The sequence below is a fragment of the Oreochromis aureus genome, linkage group 1, assembly GCF_013358895.1.
Source record: "Oreochromis aureus strain Israel breed Guangdong linkage group 1, ZZ_aureus, whole genome shotgun sequence".
Lineage (NCBI taxonomy): Eukaryota > Metazoa > Chordata > Actinopteri > Cichliformes > Cichlidae > Oreochromis > Oreochromis aureus.
In genome coordinates this window covers 15,562,653-15,583,479 of record NC_052942.1, presented here as the reverse complement: position 1 = coordinate 15,583,479, position 20,827 = coordinate 15,562,653, and the positions used below count along the sequence as shown (strand labels likewise).

Sequence of the window (20,827 nt, the reverse complement as noted above, 5' to 3'; positions counted from 1 at the left end):
TTATAAACATACAGTACATGTCAGTTTTTCACGGAGAAAAAGAATAAAAAATCACAGCTGCAGGATGTGAAACGAGACTTTTATTGTGAAATAAACACCTTTCCCCGAAGCTGGCTGTTGCCAAGAGTCACGAGAGTGATCGCCGCAGTTCAACATGTCTGAGAGTTTGTTTAGGCAAAACACTGATGTATGCGTGTTACATAGTTATCTAATGAGGCTTTTGACAAGTGTTCGCGGATGTACTTGAGTTTGATACAGGAAAGAAGAGAGAAGGAATCTGGTCATGTTGTCCCAGCTAAACAATGGATGTGGGTCAGTGTTTGTGTGAGTCGGTTGAGGTATGCGCAGTATCTCAGTTTTTTTCTCTCAAACACCAACAAACATACACTCTTCAGTTTCCTCTGTCGTAATCCTCTCTGCACGTTTTCTCATGCGACTTGGTTCAGGTGTGCCAAGCTTAATGTTTTCATCTGTAGTATTTGATCCGTATTTGCACAAATATAAGTTCTACTTCTTCTACAAAGTGAATGAATTTGCTATATTTGTGCATTAAAACCAAACAATCAATGTGTTTTGACTGAAAGTGCAGACTTTCAGTTTTAATTTTAAGAGGTTTAACAAAACTTTTGCATTAAGTGTTTAAGAATTAAAGCCATTTGTATACATTTATACTTTTTCAGAGGTTCAAAATTAATGAAATAACGTAACATCATTTAAAATATAAGGATTGTTTTGATAGTTGGATGAAAGTAATTTTCAGTCAATAACTGAAGAATATAATTTCTTTGCCTTAAGAAACTCTTGGGTTGCTTTTGCACTATATTTTGGTTCATTATCCATTTTCACTGTGATCAGGTTTTCATCATGTGGCTGAATCAGAGCAGAGATTAAACAACTGCATCACACAATTCAATCTGCTGGTTGTAGCAGCGGCCACATCATCGATAAGCACTGACTCACGTCCACTGGCAGCCATGAAATTGCCTCCACATGTTTGACAGGTAATGTGATAGTTTCATCTGTGGGGAAGTTTATTTTTCTTTTCCAGAACTGTGCTGGCTCTTTTAGATGTTTTCTGGTAAACTCTAAATGGTTTTGCACATTTATATTAATAAAGGCATCTCTTGATCTTCACAATCACACCTTCCCACAGAGTGCTCTTGGCTTTGTTAGATGTTTTGAAGTTGTTTTTTTTAGCCAGGGAAATAATTCTATTATTATGCACTTCAGATGTCTTCTGCGTTTTTTCAGGCATTTTTGGTGTTGCTGAGCTGATCAGTGCATTCCTTCTTTTTAACAATGCACCAGATTGTTGATCCGGCCACTCCTAAAGTTTCTGCTCTCTTACAGATTTATTTTGGCCTCCCTCATTTGCAGTGACATCTCTTTGGATTCAAATTTAAAATGACAGTGAAAAAAACTAAATTCAGTACTTTGAATCAGCGTCTGCTTCAAAACTAAAAAAAGAAATGGTGTCTTTGTCCAACAAATTATAAACCTAAGTGTAGTCAGTTTGCCTGTGGCCAGATTTTACCGATGTGATAGAATTGCAACCATGCACATGACTTTACATTTGTATATCTGACATTACTTTGTAGGCACCAAGATAGATGTTGCAAGACAGATGGTCTCGATACCAAAAACAAAAAAAATATAAGTCAATGAGGGAAGTAGATTGCTAGATTATTTTTTAAAAAGTGTAATAAAAAAACTTGTGCGATTAAAGTTCAAACTCTTGAGGTGATCTCAACTGCACACCTGCTGAGGTAGGCAAAACTCTACAGTCACCATTTCAACAGCTTTGCACTTATCTGACAGATAGTTTTCCTCATAAGCAATTATTGATCAGAAACATTTTAATTGCTAATTCTTTGCATCTTGTTTTAAAGGGTGAAAATCCACGTTTTTCTCTTTGGGAGCACGTGCGCGTTACATATTGGTGGGTTTCTTTCCGAAAATGTCGTTATGTCACAGACAAACTCTGTCTTTTTCTCTGTTTGGTCATCGCTGCCAGAAATTCTACAGCATAAAATCGAGCTATTGATTGTATTAAATCCAGATGCAGAAGCGACGTGTGATACGAAAATATACAGCACACACACTTCTTTGGATTTGATTTTACGCGCAGCAGAAAGTTGGTAACCAGCAGCTGTGATGGGAAAAGTCACATGACCGGGTGGTTACACTCACTCCGCATCGGATGTGACTGCTTGACTCCAGACAGGCAGGCAGGAGAGCACCTCCTACTCCTCCTCCTGTAGCAGCAGGAGCGCGCAATGATTCAACGCGTCCGCTGTCGACTCCTTTTTGGATTCACGGCTCAAGCAGCTGAGGTCTGCAGTTCCTGAGTGAAGAGCTGAGGGAGACGACTGGTTTGCTTTCGCAGCAGGAGTTCTTCACCGCTTCAGCTTCCATCGAGGGCGCTGTCTGCTCTGGTTTGAGGGGTATTGCCCCTCTGTCGGTGTTCAGCCAGCAGCTCACCTGCAGAAACTCCTGACAATGTCTCGCTCCCAGGCGGAGCTCCCCCGGTAAGCCACCTCTATGGCAGGTTTCACCCAGTTCATAGGAGGGTAGGAGGGCTGGGTGTGAACCGTGAAAAATCTCCATAGGGCGAGGTTGTAAAATAAAGAAATAAACCTGTAAACTGAGAAGTAATTACCGCCGGCAATTAGAAAACCAGTGCTGAAAATCGATATTTAGCCTTCTGATTTTATGAGTTCAAAAGATAGAATTTTTTTTAAATCCAAGAGTCAGATATGGATTTTTTTCTATCACCGTCCATGACAGCAGTGTATAAAGTAGTTGATCTGACGGGAGGCAGAGAAAGGTCTGAGCGTGTTTAAAATACAATATTCAGGCTTTTATTACCCCTATTTACAACTAACAGAGCCTGTATTTAGTTATTCCACCACTCTGGCAGGCTTAAGGCCAATCCCTCTGGCCACTTTAGGAATTTTCCATCCGAGCACAGTACAGCCTGATCTTTGCCCTTGTTCGTGGTATCTGCCGCATTTTTTTAAGTGGAAGATTGTGGCTGCCAGATTTCAGTGGAGTTAAAAATTCTTCAAGCTGAAAAAAAAACCTCTCCTGGCTGTAGTGATGTAATCTGAAATGCATTCTAGATGTTGTTTTTAGTTATGTTTGCTGAGGGGTCTGAACATCCGGTCACGGTATGATGAATTTTATCTTTTCAGTGCAGCTGTTCACTCATCTCTCCTGCCTCTTCTCCGCAGGTTGACCGGCCTCCTTGTTCTCATTTTCCTTCTACCCGTTTTCCCCTTTTCCTCATCGTCATCCTCCTCCTCTCACCCTCAGTGGGTCCTCCAGCGTATCCCTGTGGTCATCCCCCAGCACACGGACGCTCGACCGGCCCCTCATTTTCTGTCTCAGGCCCGCTTGGATGTCACCTCCCCCTGTGACCCCGAATGCCACAAGAAGGCCCCTCGTCCGAGCTACTGGGACCTGCGGAGTCTCCTGGCATATGAGACTCTCCACTCTAATGGTCGGCTCACTGAGACTGCCATTGGGATCTATGGCTACAACCCCAACTCTAACACCAGCCCAGCCTACTTAACTGGGTCCTCAGGCAAGGCTGAGAGGTCACATGTCAGAAGAAAGCGCCAGATCTTTGGCCACGATGGGCGATTTAGTATTGCTGGGCAGGACTTCTTGCTTAAATATCCATTCTCAGTGGCTGTCAAACTGTCCACTGGGTGTTCTGGTACACTGGTGGGAGACCGTCATGTTCTCACAGCTGCTCATTGTGTTCACGATGGTAAAAACTATGTGAAAGGAGCTCAGAGGCTCCGGGTTGGCTTTTTAAAACCTAAGCAACGAGACACACAACAGTCTTCCTTCCACCTTCTCTCCAACTTCACCAACAGTGTCGAAGGAGATACAAGTCCCTACGCCCCACCTACCAGTGACAAAATGAAGTTCCAGTGGATCAGAGCCAAGCGCACCCACGTTCCCAAAGGCTGGATAAAAGGGAATGCTAATGACATAGGAATGGACTATGACTATGCTTTACTTGAACTCAAGAAACCCCACAAACGGCGCCACATGAAGCTGGGAGTCAGCCCCCCTGCTCAGGGACTGCCTGGTCGCCGAGTCCACTTCTCAGGATTCGATAACGACCGGCCAGGACAGCTGGTGTATCGGTTCTGTCGTGCCGGTGAGGAGACTTCAGACCTGTTGTACCAACACTGCGACGCTCAACCCGGGGCTAGCGGCTCGGGAGTCTACGCACGGATGTGGGATGGTCGGCGCCGACGCTGGGAGCGGAAGGTGATAGGTGTGTTTTCCGGGCATCAGTGGGTGGAGCGACAAGGGGCGTCCCAGGAATTTAATGTAGCGGTGAGAATCACGCCTCTGAAATATGCTCAGATCTGCTACTGGATAAAAGGAAACTTCATGGACTGTAGGGAAGGGTGAAAACAAAAACATGAGGACCACACAAGGGGTGTAAAACCACAGCCACAAATCCTTTTGGCATAACAGGAGCTACACTTTTCAACCCCACTGCCTGCAGCACTGATATGTTAACATAAATATGCCAATATCTACACGCAGACTAGACTCAGATCCAGTAATGACATTAAATTCATCAAACGGGACACTTTAATTTTTGCCTTTGCTTAGTTTTTGATCATCACTCACATTTCTAAGAGATCAAGAAAGTCTTTTTCTCCCTTTTAGAACATTTATCAGGATAACTTAAGTTTTATTTGGGCCCATTTAATCTGAAACATGGACCGATGGGGTGGAACCAGAGAAACTGTTTATCTAAACACTGCAGCATTTTAACTGAGCTAATACTAAAGATTGCACTGTTTTCTCTACTGAAATTTATATTTGTGAATGAATGTACAAGTCAGCTACCAAAGTTGCCAACTGTTTCCTTCCAAACTTTAAACCTCTCAGTGGAAACAGTAGTTATCTAGAAGCATAGCATGCTTTATTTACAGTGGGAGGCGGGGTGGAAACATTTTACAGTGGTTGGTGCTTCAGGACTTTTGCAAGTCTGCAGATTACTTGGTAAATGAAGCCGTTTGTGGAGTGTTTCTTATTGCCAAGCGCCATCTGCTGGCCACATAAGAACACTGCAGGTGTCCACATGAACATCATGGCAACCCAAGTTAGTTTAGGCCTACATAAGCACTTTTTACTTATTTGTGACGTTTCTGAAGAAACCAGAAAACTGGCAGACTTAATGAAATATATGCTTTGAAATAAGGCAACAGTGTCTTCTATTTTTTTCCCAGTCCGCTCACGAGACACATTAAAACAAACACAATGTTGGTTTGACAAGTTGTTTTTATTTCCAATTTCAAAAAAAAAAAAATTGGAATGCTGTGGGGAACCTGAACACTGTAAAAAGCCGAAATACGAGGACCAGCTCCTTTGACTTCTCCAGCACTGACATACTCAACGGGTTCAACCAGGAGTCTGAATGTGGAAACTTGGATATGTCATGTTTTTTTTTTTAAAAGTATTTGAAGTAAATGAACAACAAGCTGACCAAAATCAAGACAGTAGAACAGTAATAAATTTAGAATCTAGTCAAATCTCAATTCTTCAGCTTTTATTCAAAGCGGACTCTCCACAGAAGCAGGAGTTACAGAGTTAAATTGTGTCATTTCAGAATTACCCTGGGCAAATTAAAAGATGAGAGCCATTCACAGCTCATTTCAGCAATGGCGCTCAACTGAAGGCAACAGCACAGAGAAAGAAAAAGAAAACAAAACATACCGATTCACATCAACGGCACAATTCAGCTGCAAGACTTCGCTACATTCAAGTGTAAAGTGACCACAAAGTATAAGCACCAAAGAAAGGGGTGACGTTTGCAGACAAACTACAACACGTACAGCATGTGAATTAGAGGATCTATCAAACCTGTGCGCTCCACATGTACACTGGTTCATCTCAAAGGTAGTTTCCTCAACTATTTAACACTCAACCTGAAAGCAGATGGTAGCAATTTGAAAAAAAAATCCACTTTGTCAAACTAATGCTTAATACTGCCTGAAGTACGCACTGGCTGCAGACTGACGCTGGTGATGGAGAGGTGGAGGAACATAAAGGCAAAACTACTGACAGGTAAGGTGTTGATCGCAAAGTGTGGCTACACAGAAAGGCAACAACAATGCAAGGCAACCTGTTTGTAACACCATTCCGGTAACTGAGAATACATGAAGTGGCATTGAGGTGGCTGTCTTTCCACACCCTGTGATTACGCATTCACTCCCCACTGAAGTGTCACTATTAAACATCCTCTGCTTTCAAACCTAAATGAGAGCATGGTGACAGTGACTTATTTGCAGTGGGTGAAGGGTGAGGATGAAGAATGTTCCAACAGAATACATCGTAAGCCATATTTGTTTTGCGATAAGCATCCAGTCCACAACAGACACAGACCTGATGTGATGCAGTCCTATATCCCATCATACTTTATTCAAGTGACTGGATGAACATTAAGTAACATGGTGTATTGTAGCCAGATTTCAGTGTGTGAAAGTGTGCTCAGGCATCACCCTCTCACAGCAGCAGCCTTTCTCACTTTAAGTACGCATTAGTGGGACGGGCAGGACTGTACTTGGACTTTCATGAGTGCGCACTGAGTTTAAGGATGCCAGACAAAAGATTTTCCGTCTGACACTTGTGAGGTTGTTTGGAGACTGGTGCTGTTACTCCCCCCTCCAGTGATATGAAGCAAGCAGATACTAACTGTGAAAACATGGTTAGAAGCTGAATGAGAAGAACACGGCATTGTCTGCGGAGGCCGCGGATTGGAGTACCAACTGTGTTTTTCTTCCAGACTGCTCTCGAGTCAGTTTGCATGAACAGTTTATTGGACTTTGTGTAAAAAAATAACATACTGAGACTTTGCTTAAAGGAATACTTACTTTTAGGAAATGTTTTCATCCTTTTACATTTAGATAATAAGATTCATATCACACTCGATCGTAGCTTCAGCTACGTTTTAGCGTAGGTTTAAGTACAGTGGAACAGCTAGTCCAGCCAAACCTGTACAAACCAAAACTAAAATTACCGATAAAGACCCCCTAAAGCTCATTAATATGAACATGTCTCACATGTACTGACTGAACAGATTTATTTTTAACCTTTGGCTTTTGTTTCAATTAAATAAATAAAGTTGTTTTTTTTTTTTAAAAGTCTCACTCACAGGGAATCAGATTCTGCCATTATGTTAAAGCCGTCTCAAAGATATAAACAAAAAGATGTCCTTTAGGGTCACTACAGAGGCAGCAGCAGTGGAAACAGTGATATATCTAACACGGACGCTTGTACAGGAGCCCTTGGCATTTAAATTTAAACGCCTTGGGAACCTTTAAAATGTTGCTTTTCTTTAGAGTAAACTTTCCAAAGGGACATTTAATCCAAATCATGAAAAATGGCCAATAAAGCCAAACCAAGTAAATAAAAACAAAAGGGCGGGGGACAAAACACAAGCGGTCTACTACTTCAGAAATTTCGGACACCTTGTGCATAACTCATTCAAATCTTATGTGCATCTTTGTGACGGCAGAGACTTGTAGCAGAACAGCAGGATTTGACTCCCAGGTATGAAAAGGTACGGTAATAATTTGTCAGACTAGCCATTTTTCTTGTATTTGCTAATGTTAACAGATTGAGTGTCTAACTTTGATCAAAAGACAATAAGCACATTTCCCAAAAATCCCAAATTATTCCTTTTAGAGACAAAGAGGTGCATCAATACTGAAATAAAGAAATCATGCTACCCCCCAAAAAAAAACGCCTGTTCCAGATTTAAGACTGAAGCAGAATAAAGGACAATCAGGACCCAAGCATGAAACCTCCCTCTGCTCTGAATCGCTCGCCTGTTTTAACCGACTGTCAAAGGCAAAGTCTGCACCGCCATTGGCCGTCTGCACTTAAAATATCTTTGGTGAAAAGTCACTTCCTGGCATTCCCTGACTTCTCTGTCGCCTAGCAACAACATAACACAACATGCTAATGACATGAGCGTGGTAATGCCCGGTGTAACTCGAAATAGTATACAAAATAAAAATATTCTTTTAAATAGGTCTATATATAAACACTGCATTAAAAATTGAACCGTATCAAAACACAATTTGAGTTCACAGTCTGTCCCTTAATCTCCAAGCGCCTTCCACTTCCATCAGGCCTCCATCCGTCTCGCCTCCGCGTCCAGAGTTTATAGCAGAGGTCTCGCCGTGCAGAGTCTTTACTGCGACTTGAGCCCCAAACTGTTGGAGGACAGAGGGTAGGAATAGGCTTTGCCCAGCACGATGCGGTCTCGGAGTAGTTTGAAGAGGACATAGTAGTTGCAGAAGAGAATAAGGCCCAGAGACAATGTGTGGTTCCAGCGCTCAGAGCGCAGCAGAGAGTATAACTGGTACAAAACCACGCTGGACTCGATCCAGATCAGCAGGTTCAAGATCCGCAACGGCTTGTGGAACAGGAACTGGAAGCCAAACAGACAAAGAACGGGGAGAAAAAATGACAGAGTGTCATAGATTAAAAAATAAATAAATAAGCTAGAGGCAACAGCGCTAGGGGCCTTTCTGGTTGGAGTTCCCCTGTTAACACCGTGCCTGCACAGGTTTCCTCCCACAATCCAAAGACAGGAAGGTTAACTGTTAAATTTAAACTGGCTGCTCGTGTGAATGAGAGAGAGCGTGGGTTTCTGTCACAGTGTCCTGGACTGGCTATAGCTTTGTGGGGTGGGAAAGCAAAAAAAAGACTGAATGAGTACACATGTATGGACACTTCGCAGGTTAGGGTGACAGGCAACTTAACCTGCTGTGGACTGTGGGAGACAGCCAGGGCACTCAGAGGAGGCGGCGGTAAATAAATATTCAGAAATGTTGGGCACAACCAGACGCTGAGCAGCTTCCTAATCACTTCACCGCTGTGTGAATCCAACTGTTTCAGGGAATCCCACTAAAGATCACATCTTACTGCATGTTTTTCTTCTCCAATATCCGTTTAAAGGCAGTCTGTGGCAACCTGCTAACTTATGCCATGTTCACTCTAGAAGCACAAAAAGTTGCATTATAATTGTCAACTAAACTGAGGCTGAGTTGCCACACACGTTTTGCCGCAATGCTTGTCGGCATCACCACAGGCTGATGATTTGTTGAAGCTTGGCTTCAGAGTCAGCGAAAAGTAAAGATGCTAGCTCAACTCTATCACCTATCACTGAGTGAGAAGTGCCATACATCAGCGCTTCTGTACCGGCAGTCTGAACACTCTGAGGAAACTCGCACTTTATTCACTTTATTCACTTGTTGCAGTAGCTTGTGTTTAGAAATGGGCCACGTGGAGCTCTGTTCTAAACATCTGGGGTGAAGACTCAGTGAAGAGCTACATGATGGACGCAGCAGTAATGTCAAATCTTGTTTTTGCTGGCAGGTAAGAGCCCAAACCATCATTAGTGTTACTGTGGACCCTTCTGTCCAAACCAGTCAAACAGCTTGATTTTCAAACCCCAGCCCAAACATTCATACCATGATCTGAACACGCTATATGGGCCTCTTGAATCCAGTATTTTGTGTTAATGATCTTTAAAAAAAACAAAGTGCAAAAGCCTGTTACAATCCAAAAAAGTAAAAATCAATTTAATACCATCTCTATTATTATTTTTTTTTTTTGTGCAGCTTAAAATGTGGCAGAAGTCATTTCTACCTGATGGATAGACTTAAAGAGTTTGTCAGTTTAGTTTATTCAGGTCTACTGTATTAAACAAACAGTTTCTAGAATATCGCTCTTAAATTCAAGACAATTGTGAGAAGCCCCGCGTCTTCTCAGGAGAAACTGTTGGTTTCAACAGCAAAAACGAAGAAAAATCTCATTTCATCCACTCGGCAGAAACAAGTAGGAAAATCTAATTTTATTGGTAAAGCTCTAATATCCCGTTTCCATAAAGGCAGCATGAGGTTGTGCTTAGTTTATGAGTACTGTGGCCAGTCCTTTCTCTTATTTCCAAACACATCATCACTGCCCACACACACAAACACAAAGCCCAATCAGCTGATCAGAATTATGGTCAGTTCACGCTCACGCTCACGCACAGACACACACACACACACACACACACACACTCCAATACAGTAATTTACCTTGGCAACATGTAAATAAAGCGCTTGAATTCACTGGAGCTGAAAATGTTATATATATACACACACCAGTGATGTTTCTCCTAAAAGACATTGACTGAGTTAACACTAGACTAACCTGCTGAATGTTGATCATAATCACAGATCAAACAGAAGTCTGCAAAAAATAATCACCCAGCAAACAATAACTGAAAAATTGAAGTTGAACCAATTTTAGATCTCCTCTTTGATCGATACCATGAAGTTTTGTACAAGAAATCAACACAAGTCAAAGTTTTTGTGAGGAAAGCGCCACCTCTTGGTGACACTCTGTCACTGAATTTTCATAATCAAAAGTAAACATGCCTCAGTAGGAGGGAGGAGGTCTCCCAGGAATCATGAATAGGCTTGGGTGGCATTTCTAAGTGTGTCTGTACCCAACCTCCCTTCAGTGGTGATAAGCTAGTACTCTTGTACTGCTTGCAAGTAATCAAATACTGGTGTAAGAGGGACACTGCTGAACAGCACAGAGCAGTGACTACATAATAAGGAAGGCAGTTCCACCAGAGCTGATGTTTTTTGTTTGTTTTTTCCTCATTTCTGAACACATTTGAAAAAAAAAATTCATTAGAAACCAGAAGAGAAAATGGTGAACATCAGTGTAGTTAATATGGGAAATTCACCGGTACTCACATAAAATCTTGCATGGGAAACATCAGAGGGGAGAGCCACATTATAGGGACCGACCGCCTTATACAGACTTCGACTATGTCGTACTAAAACCCCCTGAGGCCAAATGGTGCTTTCTGACCACCTGCAAAACATTAACAGCACAGTTATACATAACCTATTAGAGAAGTTTAGAAATGACTTTTTAAGTACACTGGGCCACTCACATGTGCTGAGGTGCGTTACTGTATGAGCCGTGCTCCAGCTTCTGCCAGCGGCCGAGGTGAGCCGCCGAGCGATGAAGCAGGTCGCAGTAGCTGGGGGGCAGCAGCTGGCTCATCAGCATCACGAATGCGTTGATCCACACCATGATGAGATGCTCACATGACCAGCGCATGTCATAGTACTGGGTGCTCTGTAGGAGTAAGAAGAACGAGTAAGAAACCAGACGCAACCCTACGCAACACGAGGTCGGGAATTTATAACGGAGAAAGAGACTTAAGTGAAACACCCACCTTTACGAAGCACAGGGGCAGAAAGGCTACGTAGTAAGCGCTGAAGAGCGAGTTGAAAAGCACTTCCTTGATTCGCCGGTTGAAGTCGCTCTTCAGCTCCTCCACCTCTGCTCGAATCAGCTCTGGTGTGTGAGAGTGTGTGGGTGGCGGGCAGGTGTGTGTGGGCATGTGTGGGGGGCTAGAAAACTGCTCTCTGAGGTTCTCTCGTAACAGGAAGAGGAAGTCGCGTGGTCGGAAGAAGGGGGTTTCTGTTAGGTCGGTCTGCTGGTGGTCAGCTGTGTAATCGCAGTCGGCTGGTGCCGCCTGGCTTTTCCCTCCCTCTTGATGGAAGCAGCAGAGTGGGACATAAACACCGAATCTGCGGAGGAAAAACAAATAAACGACACAAAAGCATTTTTTACCTTCAGATCAGGATGGAATGACAATTGAGATGGTAAATACCATGTCCACATAGCCTTACAGCTATCTGAATCATTTCCTTTAAAAAAATCTGGTTAATCGCTAGAAAATGTGTAGTAGCTAAATTATTCCTTTTCCAATGCTTTTAAGTTTAGGATTTTTTTCCACTGCTGCCAGCCATCTCATAAACCGTGTATGTGAGCAAGGTTTTCACTTTTACACAGTCCAAACAGAAAAATGTCTTTTTGAATTTGATGCCACAGCAAGCAGGAAAAAAAGACAATTGAAGTTCTGCTGACCGATGTTCATTTGACAGTTGTGGCAACCATTTGTGGGAAGCACTTCAGATAAAGCGCTTATCAGATCACCACACAACCTGTGCACAATTTTACAATACTTCATTCAGGAGCCGCACAGTCCAGTTTCTGTTATTTCTTTTAAAGCAACTGACCCCTATTCCAAATATAAAAATTATCCCCATTTTTTACAATTTGCATGCATTGCGCCTCTGATAGCAGACTTTGACTGCTTCACTCCAGATAATTCAAAACATTTAGAAATACTTTGCTTTGAGACAAATTATTCAGTGGTAGGCTGGCCTTTAGAGAGTGAAGTGGACCAAACACTCACGGATATCCCAGGAAGAGGAGGTTAAGCACTGAGTGGTTCTTGCAGAGGTTGACCAGCGTCCAGCACAGCACCCAGCCGCACAGGGTCAGCAGGCTTAGCCGAGCTGCGATTAAAAGCACGTAGCGCAGCAGAGACCCCCCGCTGCTCTGAGACACCTGGGCGAGACAGAAGCAGAACAACACGCCGTTATGAGAGAGAGCATGGCAGCCACACTGACATCATGAGGGATCAGGTCCCTACAGTGTGCTTGCTGATTGCTTACAGAGATAGAATCTGTGTTTACCTCAGAAACAATTGTCCAAACGAGCCTCCTGGCCAGCATTACTGTGATGAAGATAACCAGGTGGTAGTCCATTAAATGAAAGTTCTGTTGTAGGGAGATAAAAAGCTAGAGGGTTTTTTTTTTCTCCACAGAGACATTTTTGCTTATTACATTAAACCTCTTAATAAGAAAGTGGTACGTTATGAGTTGGGGAAAGACAGGAACATACTGATGTAGTTTTACTTACAATTTTAAAAATGTAATAACAGAAAACTGAAATGATGACCTATTTTTAGGACTACTGAGGGAACTGGTGGGAAAAGAGTGTGTCAAGTGTTCTTACGAGCGAGGTAGAGGCAGCGGGGTGGCTGTATGGGTACCACCACACTGTCCTGTAGATGTTTATGTACTGGACAAACAAGGCCACCAGCAAATAGAGAAAAAGCAGGAACTCAAACAGCAGGCTGCTGTCCAATGGGAGCTCGGGGATCCTCGAGTGACGGACCGGCTCCGGAGTAATGAGGGCTGAGATGGGTGGAGCAGATAGACCCAGCGTGTTACTGCTCCTGGAGACAAAACGAGAAAAAGAAAGCACACAACACAGGGAGAGAGGGAGAGGTATATAAAAACTCAAACACATCTGGGTGTGTGTTTAAAAAGTCACACCTACTGCAAGGTAGGGTAGGGCAATATGGCCAAAAATATTCATCACAATATACATTTGAAAATTTGCGATAATGATATAACTGACAATATAATTGATGGGAGACAAAATACTTTACAACTCCACAACTTTATTAGTGCAAAAAAAAAAAAAAAAAACCATCAATGTATTTTCAATTAAACAAGTGGCTGTTTATTATATGCATTAAAGCTATATAAAAAATTAACAATGCAAATGCAAATTCCTTGCTGACAGTTTAGCCAAAAGGCATTTCCAGTGGAAATGGGCTGACATGTCCTGAACATAACCATATATAATATCCACAAAAATTAAATAAAGAGGTGCTTTGCAACATGCAGTGTGCCAAATAAATAAGTCAAATACATATTTTTCGGACCATAAGGCGCACGGGATTATAAAGCGCATTAAGCGAAACAAAACAGTCAGATAAGTCTAACAACTCATTCTTCTTGCTTCTTCCACTTCTATATCATTGATTTATTAATGCTGAATTCTCTTGCAGCTGTGTGACTGATAGCCTTGAGTTCAAAATCTGCTTCATAAGCATGTCTCTAACTCTTTGGGGTCCTTATACACACACAATACAATAATATTATGTATGTTATTTTTTGACACATTGGTTTGAGGTCAGTAAACAACCAGAATTCATACATGAGGCGCACCAGATTACAAGGTGCACTGTTGATTTTTGAGAAAATTAAAGGCTTTTAAGGGCGACATTTAGTCAGAAAAATACGGTAATGACAACGGTCCGCTTGCATGTTCTACAAAAAAAAAAGTGCTTTGGTGGCCATCTGACAGACAAAAACCAAACCAGTTCCACACCACCAATTCTGGTTCATCCCTTTCATTCAACGATCCGCTTTCGCCCTTCTCATTCTCCGCCGCCGCCGTGCTTTTTCCGCCATATGCGTATGAAAACAAACCCATATTCTAACGCGACCTTTCATTTTCTTATCATTACCTAACATTGTACTGGTATTACCGTGAACGGTACAATATGGCCCAGCCCTACTGCAAAGTGTGTATTCAAACAAAATGGGATGTGGAGACGAGTCTACAACACCCTGGCAACTGGTCAGCCAGGTGAACTCATTCCTTCTAACCTCCTTGTGATCACCAACTAGTCAGGTAATACTTGATCAGTTTCTTCCCTAGCAACCACTGGTAACTGGGGGCGTGGGGTGGGGTGGGGGTCAGTAGGGATGTGTAACTGAGGCTTAAAATAAACTCAGTTTAAAGTTGTTGTTTTTTTTTGTGGTAGGGATGCAACAATACGCCAGCTGAATAATCTGCATATGCAGACACTGGCTGATGTTGACTGCTTTGACTGCTATGGGTGAATCATGCAGGGCTTCCTCCTGAACGTTGATGCTTCAAAGTCATCACAGGTTAAAAGACGGTGTGATAAATCACAATAAATGTCTCATTTAGATGAAAGTGACTCATGTATCATCAGACTTCTGACTTTCACCTCACACAGAAAGTTGGCATAATATAAGAAAAAAAATTTTTATTTTTTTATTTGTGAATTGGCTCAGAATTTCTTAATCAGTCCTGCTTTAAATACAGAAATGAGTCAAAATCTCTTTATTACTGCATCCTGACAGAACTGAGAGGCTCTCTGTGTGCATACCTGTTCCTGAGGCCTGTACCATTCCCAACGTTTCCTCCAACCAGAGTCTGCAGGGACGGCAGAGCGGAGCGACTTAGCTGCTGTCTGCTGGGACCCCTGCGACCTCCTGGCATGGTCGCCTATTACTGTGGCAACCAAGGGCAGAGCCCACCAACCAAAAGCCACTGGGACTTCCCCCTTCCTCCTCAGTGAGCCACCATGTACTGCCAGGCCACTGTGAAGCAAACCAAAAGAGAAGACAATGTTTCATAAGACAAAAAGAAAGATTATGAAAAACCCACATCACACCGTTCAAACTGAACTCACACAAACCCGAAGCCCTCTACTCTGCGAGAACAGAGCTTTGTCATTTGTTTTGTTAAATCACTTTAATTGTATATAACTGTTTTCAGAATGAAAGGCAACTTCAACAAGAGTTTACAAGCTTGTCAAAGCTGCTGTGTTTGATACAACTAGCACATTACTATGTAATGTCAAACATTTTTGAACTATACTTAAAAAAACCTGTTAAAGCCTAAGAGGAATAATACACAAGGTTGTCTTCATTCACATATAAAACACTTACAGGTCCTCTGAGCCATCTATGCCATCTTATCTACAATAAGTGGAATTTCTTTGGACTGTTATGAGGATAGTTTCTAGCTGCTCTTTTAACTCACAACCTTACTTAAATGACAGAAATGGAACAGACAAATTATCTGACACACTTTCGATTACAACACAGTGAAAGCTCCACCACAAACTACAGCCACTCAAATGAGCTCACAATGGTTCAGCACTTTATTGAAAGATAAAAAAGTATAACAGAGATTGAGACTCATAGCAGGGCTGCTGAATAGCTTTAAGCTTGGCTTGCCTAATAAACTTGTATATACACATACAGAGTCATCTGCACTGCACATCACACATGCTCTGCAGTCTTGGACGCTTGTCGGCACTATCTAGTAGTGAAAATGTAAGTGTCTTACTCAGCTGGATTAGCCTTCAAAGGGAGTTTAACTAGTGCAAAGTCTGTGTGAGGACAGAGCAGGAAAAGTCCTGTGAATCTACAGGAAGAGTCCTCCTGCACATTCTACTTACATTATTTGTGTAGGATGTGGGGAACACAAACAAAAAAAAAAAAAAAAACTTCAGATGAGATCTCAATTCGAATTTTGAGTTGCTGCCCATTTCATCACCAGTCTAGGTAAAAGCAGCTATAGAAATAGACACAGAGATCCCCTTTATCTTTCCAGAGGCTACACTCTCCTGTCAAACCCCCTGTTAAGCAAGGCAAAAAGATGCGTCATCGCTCTCCAACTGCACAGACAAGGAAACCTGAGCATAAGCAGTTTTGCCTGCTTATGCCGATTTTGGGGGAAAAAAATGCCTAGAGGCATTTACAAAGTGTCTTCATGTCAAAGAATTCAAATGCTAACACACCTCTGAGGGTGTGTGCAAACGTGTTTAGTGAGACTGATATACACAGAAAATGACAACCTGTCAGACAAAACCTACTCTCTGCTCCTTTAAAGAACACAAACAAATGTCCCTGTGCTTACTCATGCCTGGCCTAATTCACGGGCTGTTATTGTTTACACCTGAGCTTTTTCTATCAAGGTGCCCAATGAGCTGTGGTAACAGGTCAGCTAGGTCATACTCCACAGCATACATTTAGAAAATAAAAGTCCACAGATAAGCAACTTATTCTAAGTTTAAACTGTTCCACAAAATGTTCCTGTGTGTGTGTGTGTGTGTGTGTGTGTGTGTGTGTGTGTGTGTGTGTGTGTGTTTTTAAAAACAAGTTTGCGATCGTTTTCCGCAAATCTCCAAGATCTCTGTAGTCATGTCAACCAAAGAGTAGTAACCTTACAGATATTCAGCTTATGGCACATTTAAAACAGTAAACTGGTCACATATAAAAAGCTGTAACTGGTTCATTTTTATAAACATTAAATAAATATTTGAATACTCTTCTGTTTAACTAGCAGTTAGGTGACTGGCTGGTTAACAAATATAACTGAGGGGTTTTTTTGTTTTTAAATCAGTGCATTGATGAGCTTACTGGCCAAGTAAACACAAAAACTTCTATTTCTCAAATGTGCTGCCTTTTCTGTTTTATTTTCATTGTAAATTAATTGTTCTAGCCTTTCTGTGCTTGCTCAAAAAAATTTAATAATAAAACATGAAACTGATGCAATGAGACAATTTTTAAAAAAATCTGATGGTTTTATCTCATGGTTTTAACACTGATTGTGTTAATCGGACATTACGTCTTTATCTGAGCTGAAAGTCGAGCTAAACAATTCTAACAGCAACTCTTGGCAGCGATATGTGACGTGACACATGTACGAGTTTTTGCCAGTTGAATAAAGTTAATTTAGTCCAGTTGGACGTCTGAAAATATTAAACTACGGGAGTTTAGAGTTGAAACAATGAATCAATAAAATAATACAAAAACAAAGGCTGGTTATTATGATTAAAGGCCTTTACACACCGGGTGCATAAAATCTGTGCAAATGTGTCCTGTGTTACAAATATTTTTCAGACTCACCTATTCTTAATGGAGATGTTCAACAACCAACAGTGCAATATATATGCAGTAAAGTGCAATAAGTGCAATAAAATCATGTATATTATATAAAAGAAAAGGGGAATTCAATGTAAGCCACTTTTAACAGCTCAATAATTTAAATAATTTGCAATCAGTTCCAGATTTTTAAGAATTTGCTGCAGTTTTATCTCGTGCTCACTAGTTACTTTATTAGGTACACCTTACTAGCACTGGGTTGGACACTCCTTTGCCTTCACAACTGACATAATTCTTTATGGCACAGATTCAACAAGGTGCTGGAGACCTTATTCAGATTTTGATCCATACGGACATAAAAGCATCACGCAGTTGCTGCAGATTTGTCAGCATCCATAATCCTTTTGTCTGCATCCATAATCCTTTCTACTACGTCCCAAAGATGCTCAACTGGACTGAGATTTGGAGACTGTGGAGCTCATTTGAACACAGTGAACTCAATGTTTTATTGAAGAGTTTGACATGAAATTGAGCTTTGTGATATTGGGTGTTATCCTGCTTTTACAAGGGTGATTTATTTATTTATTTGCCAATGAGTAAGTTTGTTAATAATGATGAGGTAATACAAGCAGTCAACAGAAAAATAATAATAATAGCACTGTTTTAACAGCACCCTCTTTCATCGGCGAGCAAATGTCCCCTCCTCAAGTTAGTCCTGTTTGAGTACTTTGCTCACACTACACGTCTGCACAAGCGCCACACCGCTTTGGTTACATCCTTAGGTTTGCCTCTTTCATCCCAAATTGGCGACTTTATTTTATTTTTTTTTCTTGCTGTCAGCATTAACGTGCCGTCATCACGACTAACGCGATTAACAATGAACCCATCTGGAGCACAGACTGAGTCAAAATCCCTGAAATGTCTCTGTCAACGCATTTCAGGCAGTTTGTCCAAAGTTTGTTCATTCTGCACTGCAGATGAGTTGAGCGCTTTAAAATTTTTAATCGCGTTAATCGTGATGACCGCGTTAACGCTGACAGCCCTAAATTTGGGGGGAAATTAGTTCGTCCATGTTTGAACTTCTGTGTTGTAAGCGTGCAAATCAGTCCGTGCGTGATTACATTGCTCCGCCCATCAAAAAGTGTGTGCATGCGTGAATATATCGCCAATCGTCAATTATTTGACTGAAGATTGTCGGTTGGAAAATTTTTAGATATAGCCCCAACCCTATTACACATCAGTTTCCTGTTCTTAGCTGACAGAAGCAGCACCTACTGTGGTCTTCTGCCGCTGTAGCCCGTCTGCTTCAAGGGTGGAGGTGTTGTGCATTCAGAGATCTCGTCTACATATCTTGTTTGGAATGAGCTGTTGCTTTAAGTTACTGTTGGCTCCCAATCAGCTCAAAGCAGTCTGGACATTATCCACTCCACTCCACTCTGGGATCAACAAGGCATCTTTCATGAGAAAACCACAGCTCACGAGAAAGTTTCCATTCTTCTGACCATTTATGTAAACCATAGAGATGGTGATGGGGGAAAATCCCAGTAGATTAGCAGTTTCTGAATTGCTCAGACCAACCTGCCTGGCACAACCATCTTACGTTCATCATCACCTTTCTTCCTCATTCTGATGGTTTGAATTTCAGCTCGTCATCTCGATCATATCGACATAACTGAATGCACAGAGTTACCACCCTGTGACTGACTGCGTAGATCTTTTGATTAGATATCTGACTGATTAGACGTTTCCATTGACAAGGAGTTGAACAGGTGTTCCTAATGAAGCAGCCAGTGAGAGTGTACATATTATTCTGTGGGTTTCTCTATTTTGTTTTTCCTTCTTCTGTCGAGGGGATAGTGGCATTTATGAGAAGAAAATAGGCTGGGTATATGTGCGAGCCTGTTCACTCACCATTATAGAAATGCTGTAAAACATGAAACATATACTAAAAGCTAAAATAATGATAAGCTACAATAAAAAGAGAAACTTTTGAGACTTTGCTGATTGTACACCATGAACTATTGAATTTATGTCTCCTAGGCATTGCATTGTACGATTTTCTTCCCCCACGATTTTCTTGTTTGCTTGTTGCAAGTCTGCAAACAACAAAAATGTCACCTGAGGAAGTGTAGCTACAACTCAAATACTTGTCACTCTCATTATATAGATTTGTATCATTGCCCAGTGACGTAAAACACACACACACACACAAACCAAGAACGTAGTCCTTGCTTTTTTCTCATCAACCAGAGATAGGCCTCTAAAAGAAACGCAAACCAGAGCCAGATAAGCAGCAGCCTCTATGTATACTAACATTTCCTTTATGCTGATGGAGCTTGTGAAACATGATGGAGAAGATAAAACAGCTTGCTCACAGGCCACTGTGCGGCATCAATATCGAGCATTGGAGCTGACTGTACAAACAGGAAACCGACGTTAACTCACGCACACGCGACTCAAACAGAGCATAGGGACGCAAGATGACAACTCAAAAAAAAGAAGCCAAAAGTGAAAACAGGAACTGAGGCTTACAGAAATGAACTACAATGAAGGGATTGCAGGATGGTGTTTAGCAATTTTGTGGAAGTGCAACATGTTTCTTACTTTAAGTGCGACTCCTTACAATTGTGAAAGGCTTTTGTTGCACTGTTGGACGCTGCAGAACATTTTGTGAGGTGTTGTTTTGATGGGGGGGGGGGGGACTTGCTAAGACATGCACTGAAAGCTGCTCGCCTGAATCATGACATAAGGCAGCGTTGTATCCTTTTTTTAAGACTGCGGAAACTTGGGAGCGCACTTTGAAAAGAGCGCTAAAAACGGACACACGCAATAGCTTTAAGCTCGGTGGCAAACGTGGAGAGTCTGAAAGCTGTGTAAAAGCCGTCGTTACTCACAAAACATCGACAACATGCGGGCGGCTGAGCTGGACGAGGATGCATCAGTCAGTTGTGCGGCGAGTCCGGGTTGTACCGAGCATTTCTCCGCCTTTCAGCTTCAATTCCCCGGACTGAGCTGCTGTGGTGACGGGCTACAGCGGCGAGGGCGACGCTGGGGAGTTGCTTTTTCTCGGGGTGAGAGCACTAAACGTCTCAAAAAGTTAGCCCTGGGCTGGAAGAGCAACAGTGTAAATGCGTTGCACAGAGACCGACGTGGCAAACCCGCACCGCCTCTGCGCGTGTCGTCATCAGCGCGCGACTAAAGCAAGCTCAGACTGCACAGTCGCAGTTTGATTAAAAAAATTAAAAAAAAAAAACAATACAAAAAAAGCTGATCTGGAGTCAGTGCATCGTTTTTTCATCTTTTATTCTTAGTGCTGCACTTCACTCATGTACTGTACTATCAGAACATTTTGCATGCACATGATTTTACTGCCCATACTGTTGTTTGTAGTGGCAAACTATGCAGCTTTGCCCCTA

General features: G+C 42.0%; 2 protein-coding genes across 2 annotated transcripts; one reads left to right on the top strand and one right to left on the bottom strand.

The window, feature by feature from the left end:
* The first annotated feature begins 2,209 nt into the window (after positions 1-2,209).
* Positions 2,210-5,240, top strand: LOC116311683 (serine protease 23). The gene is made up of 2 exons (XM_031728880.2): positions 2,210-2,528; positions 3,234-5,240. The coding sequence occupies exons 1-2, from the start codon at positions 2,500-2,502 to the stop codon at positions 4,432-4,434; spliced, it is 1,230 nt and encodes a 409-aa protein (XP_031584740.1). The 5' UTR covers positions 2,210-2,499; the 3' UTR covers positions 4,435-5,240.
* Positions 5,241-5,562: 322 nt separating this feature from the next.
* On the bottom strand, positions 5,563-20,611 carry tmem39a (transmembrane protein 39A). Its single transcript, XM_031728879.2, has 9 exons — positions 20,306-20,611; positions 14,903-15,116; positions 12,925-13,147; positions 12,603-12,686; positions 12,320-12,474; positions 11,291-11,648; positions 11,003-11,190; positions 10,800-10,920; positions 5,563-8,473 (listed from the first exon to the last, which is right to left on the bottom strand). The coding sequence occupies exons 2-9, from the start codon at positions 15,013-15,015 to the stop codon at positions 8,234-8,236; spliced, it is 1,482 nt and encodes a 493-aa protein (XP_031584739.1). The 5' UTR covers positions 15,016-15,116; positions 20,306-20,611; the 3' UTR covers positions 5,563-8,233.
* Positions 20,612-20,827: the final 216 nt, after the last annotated feature.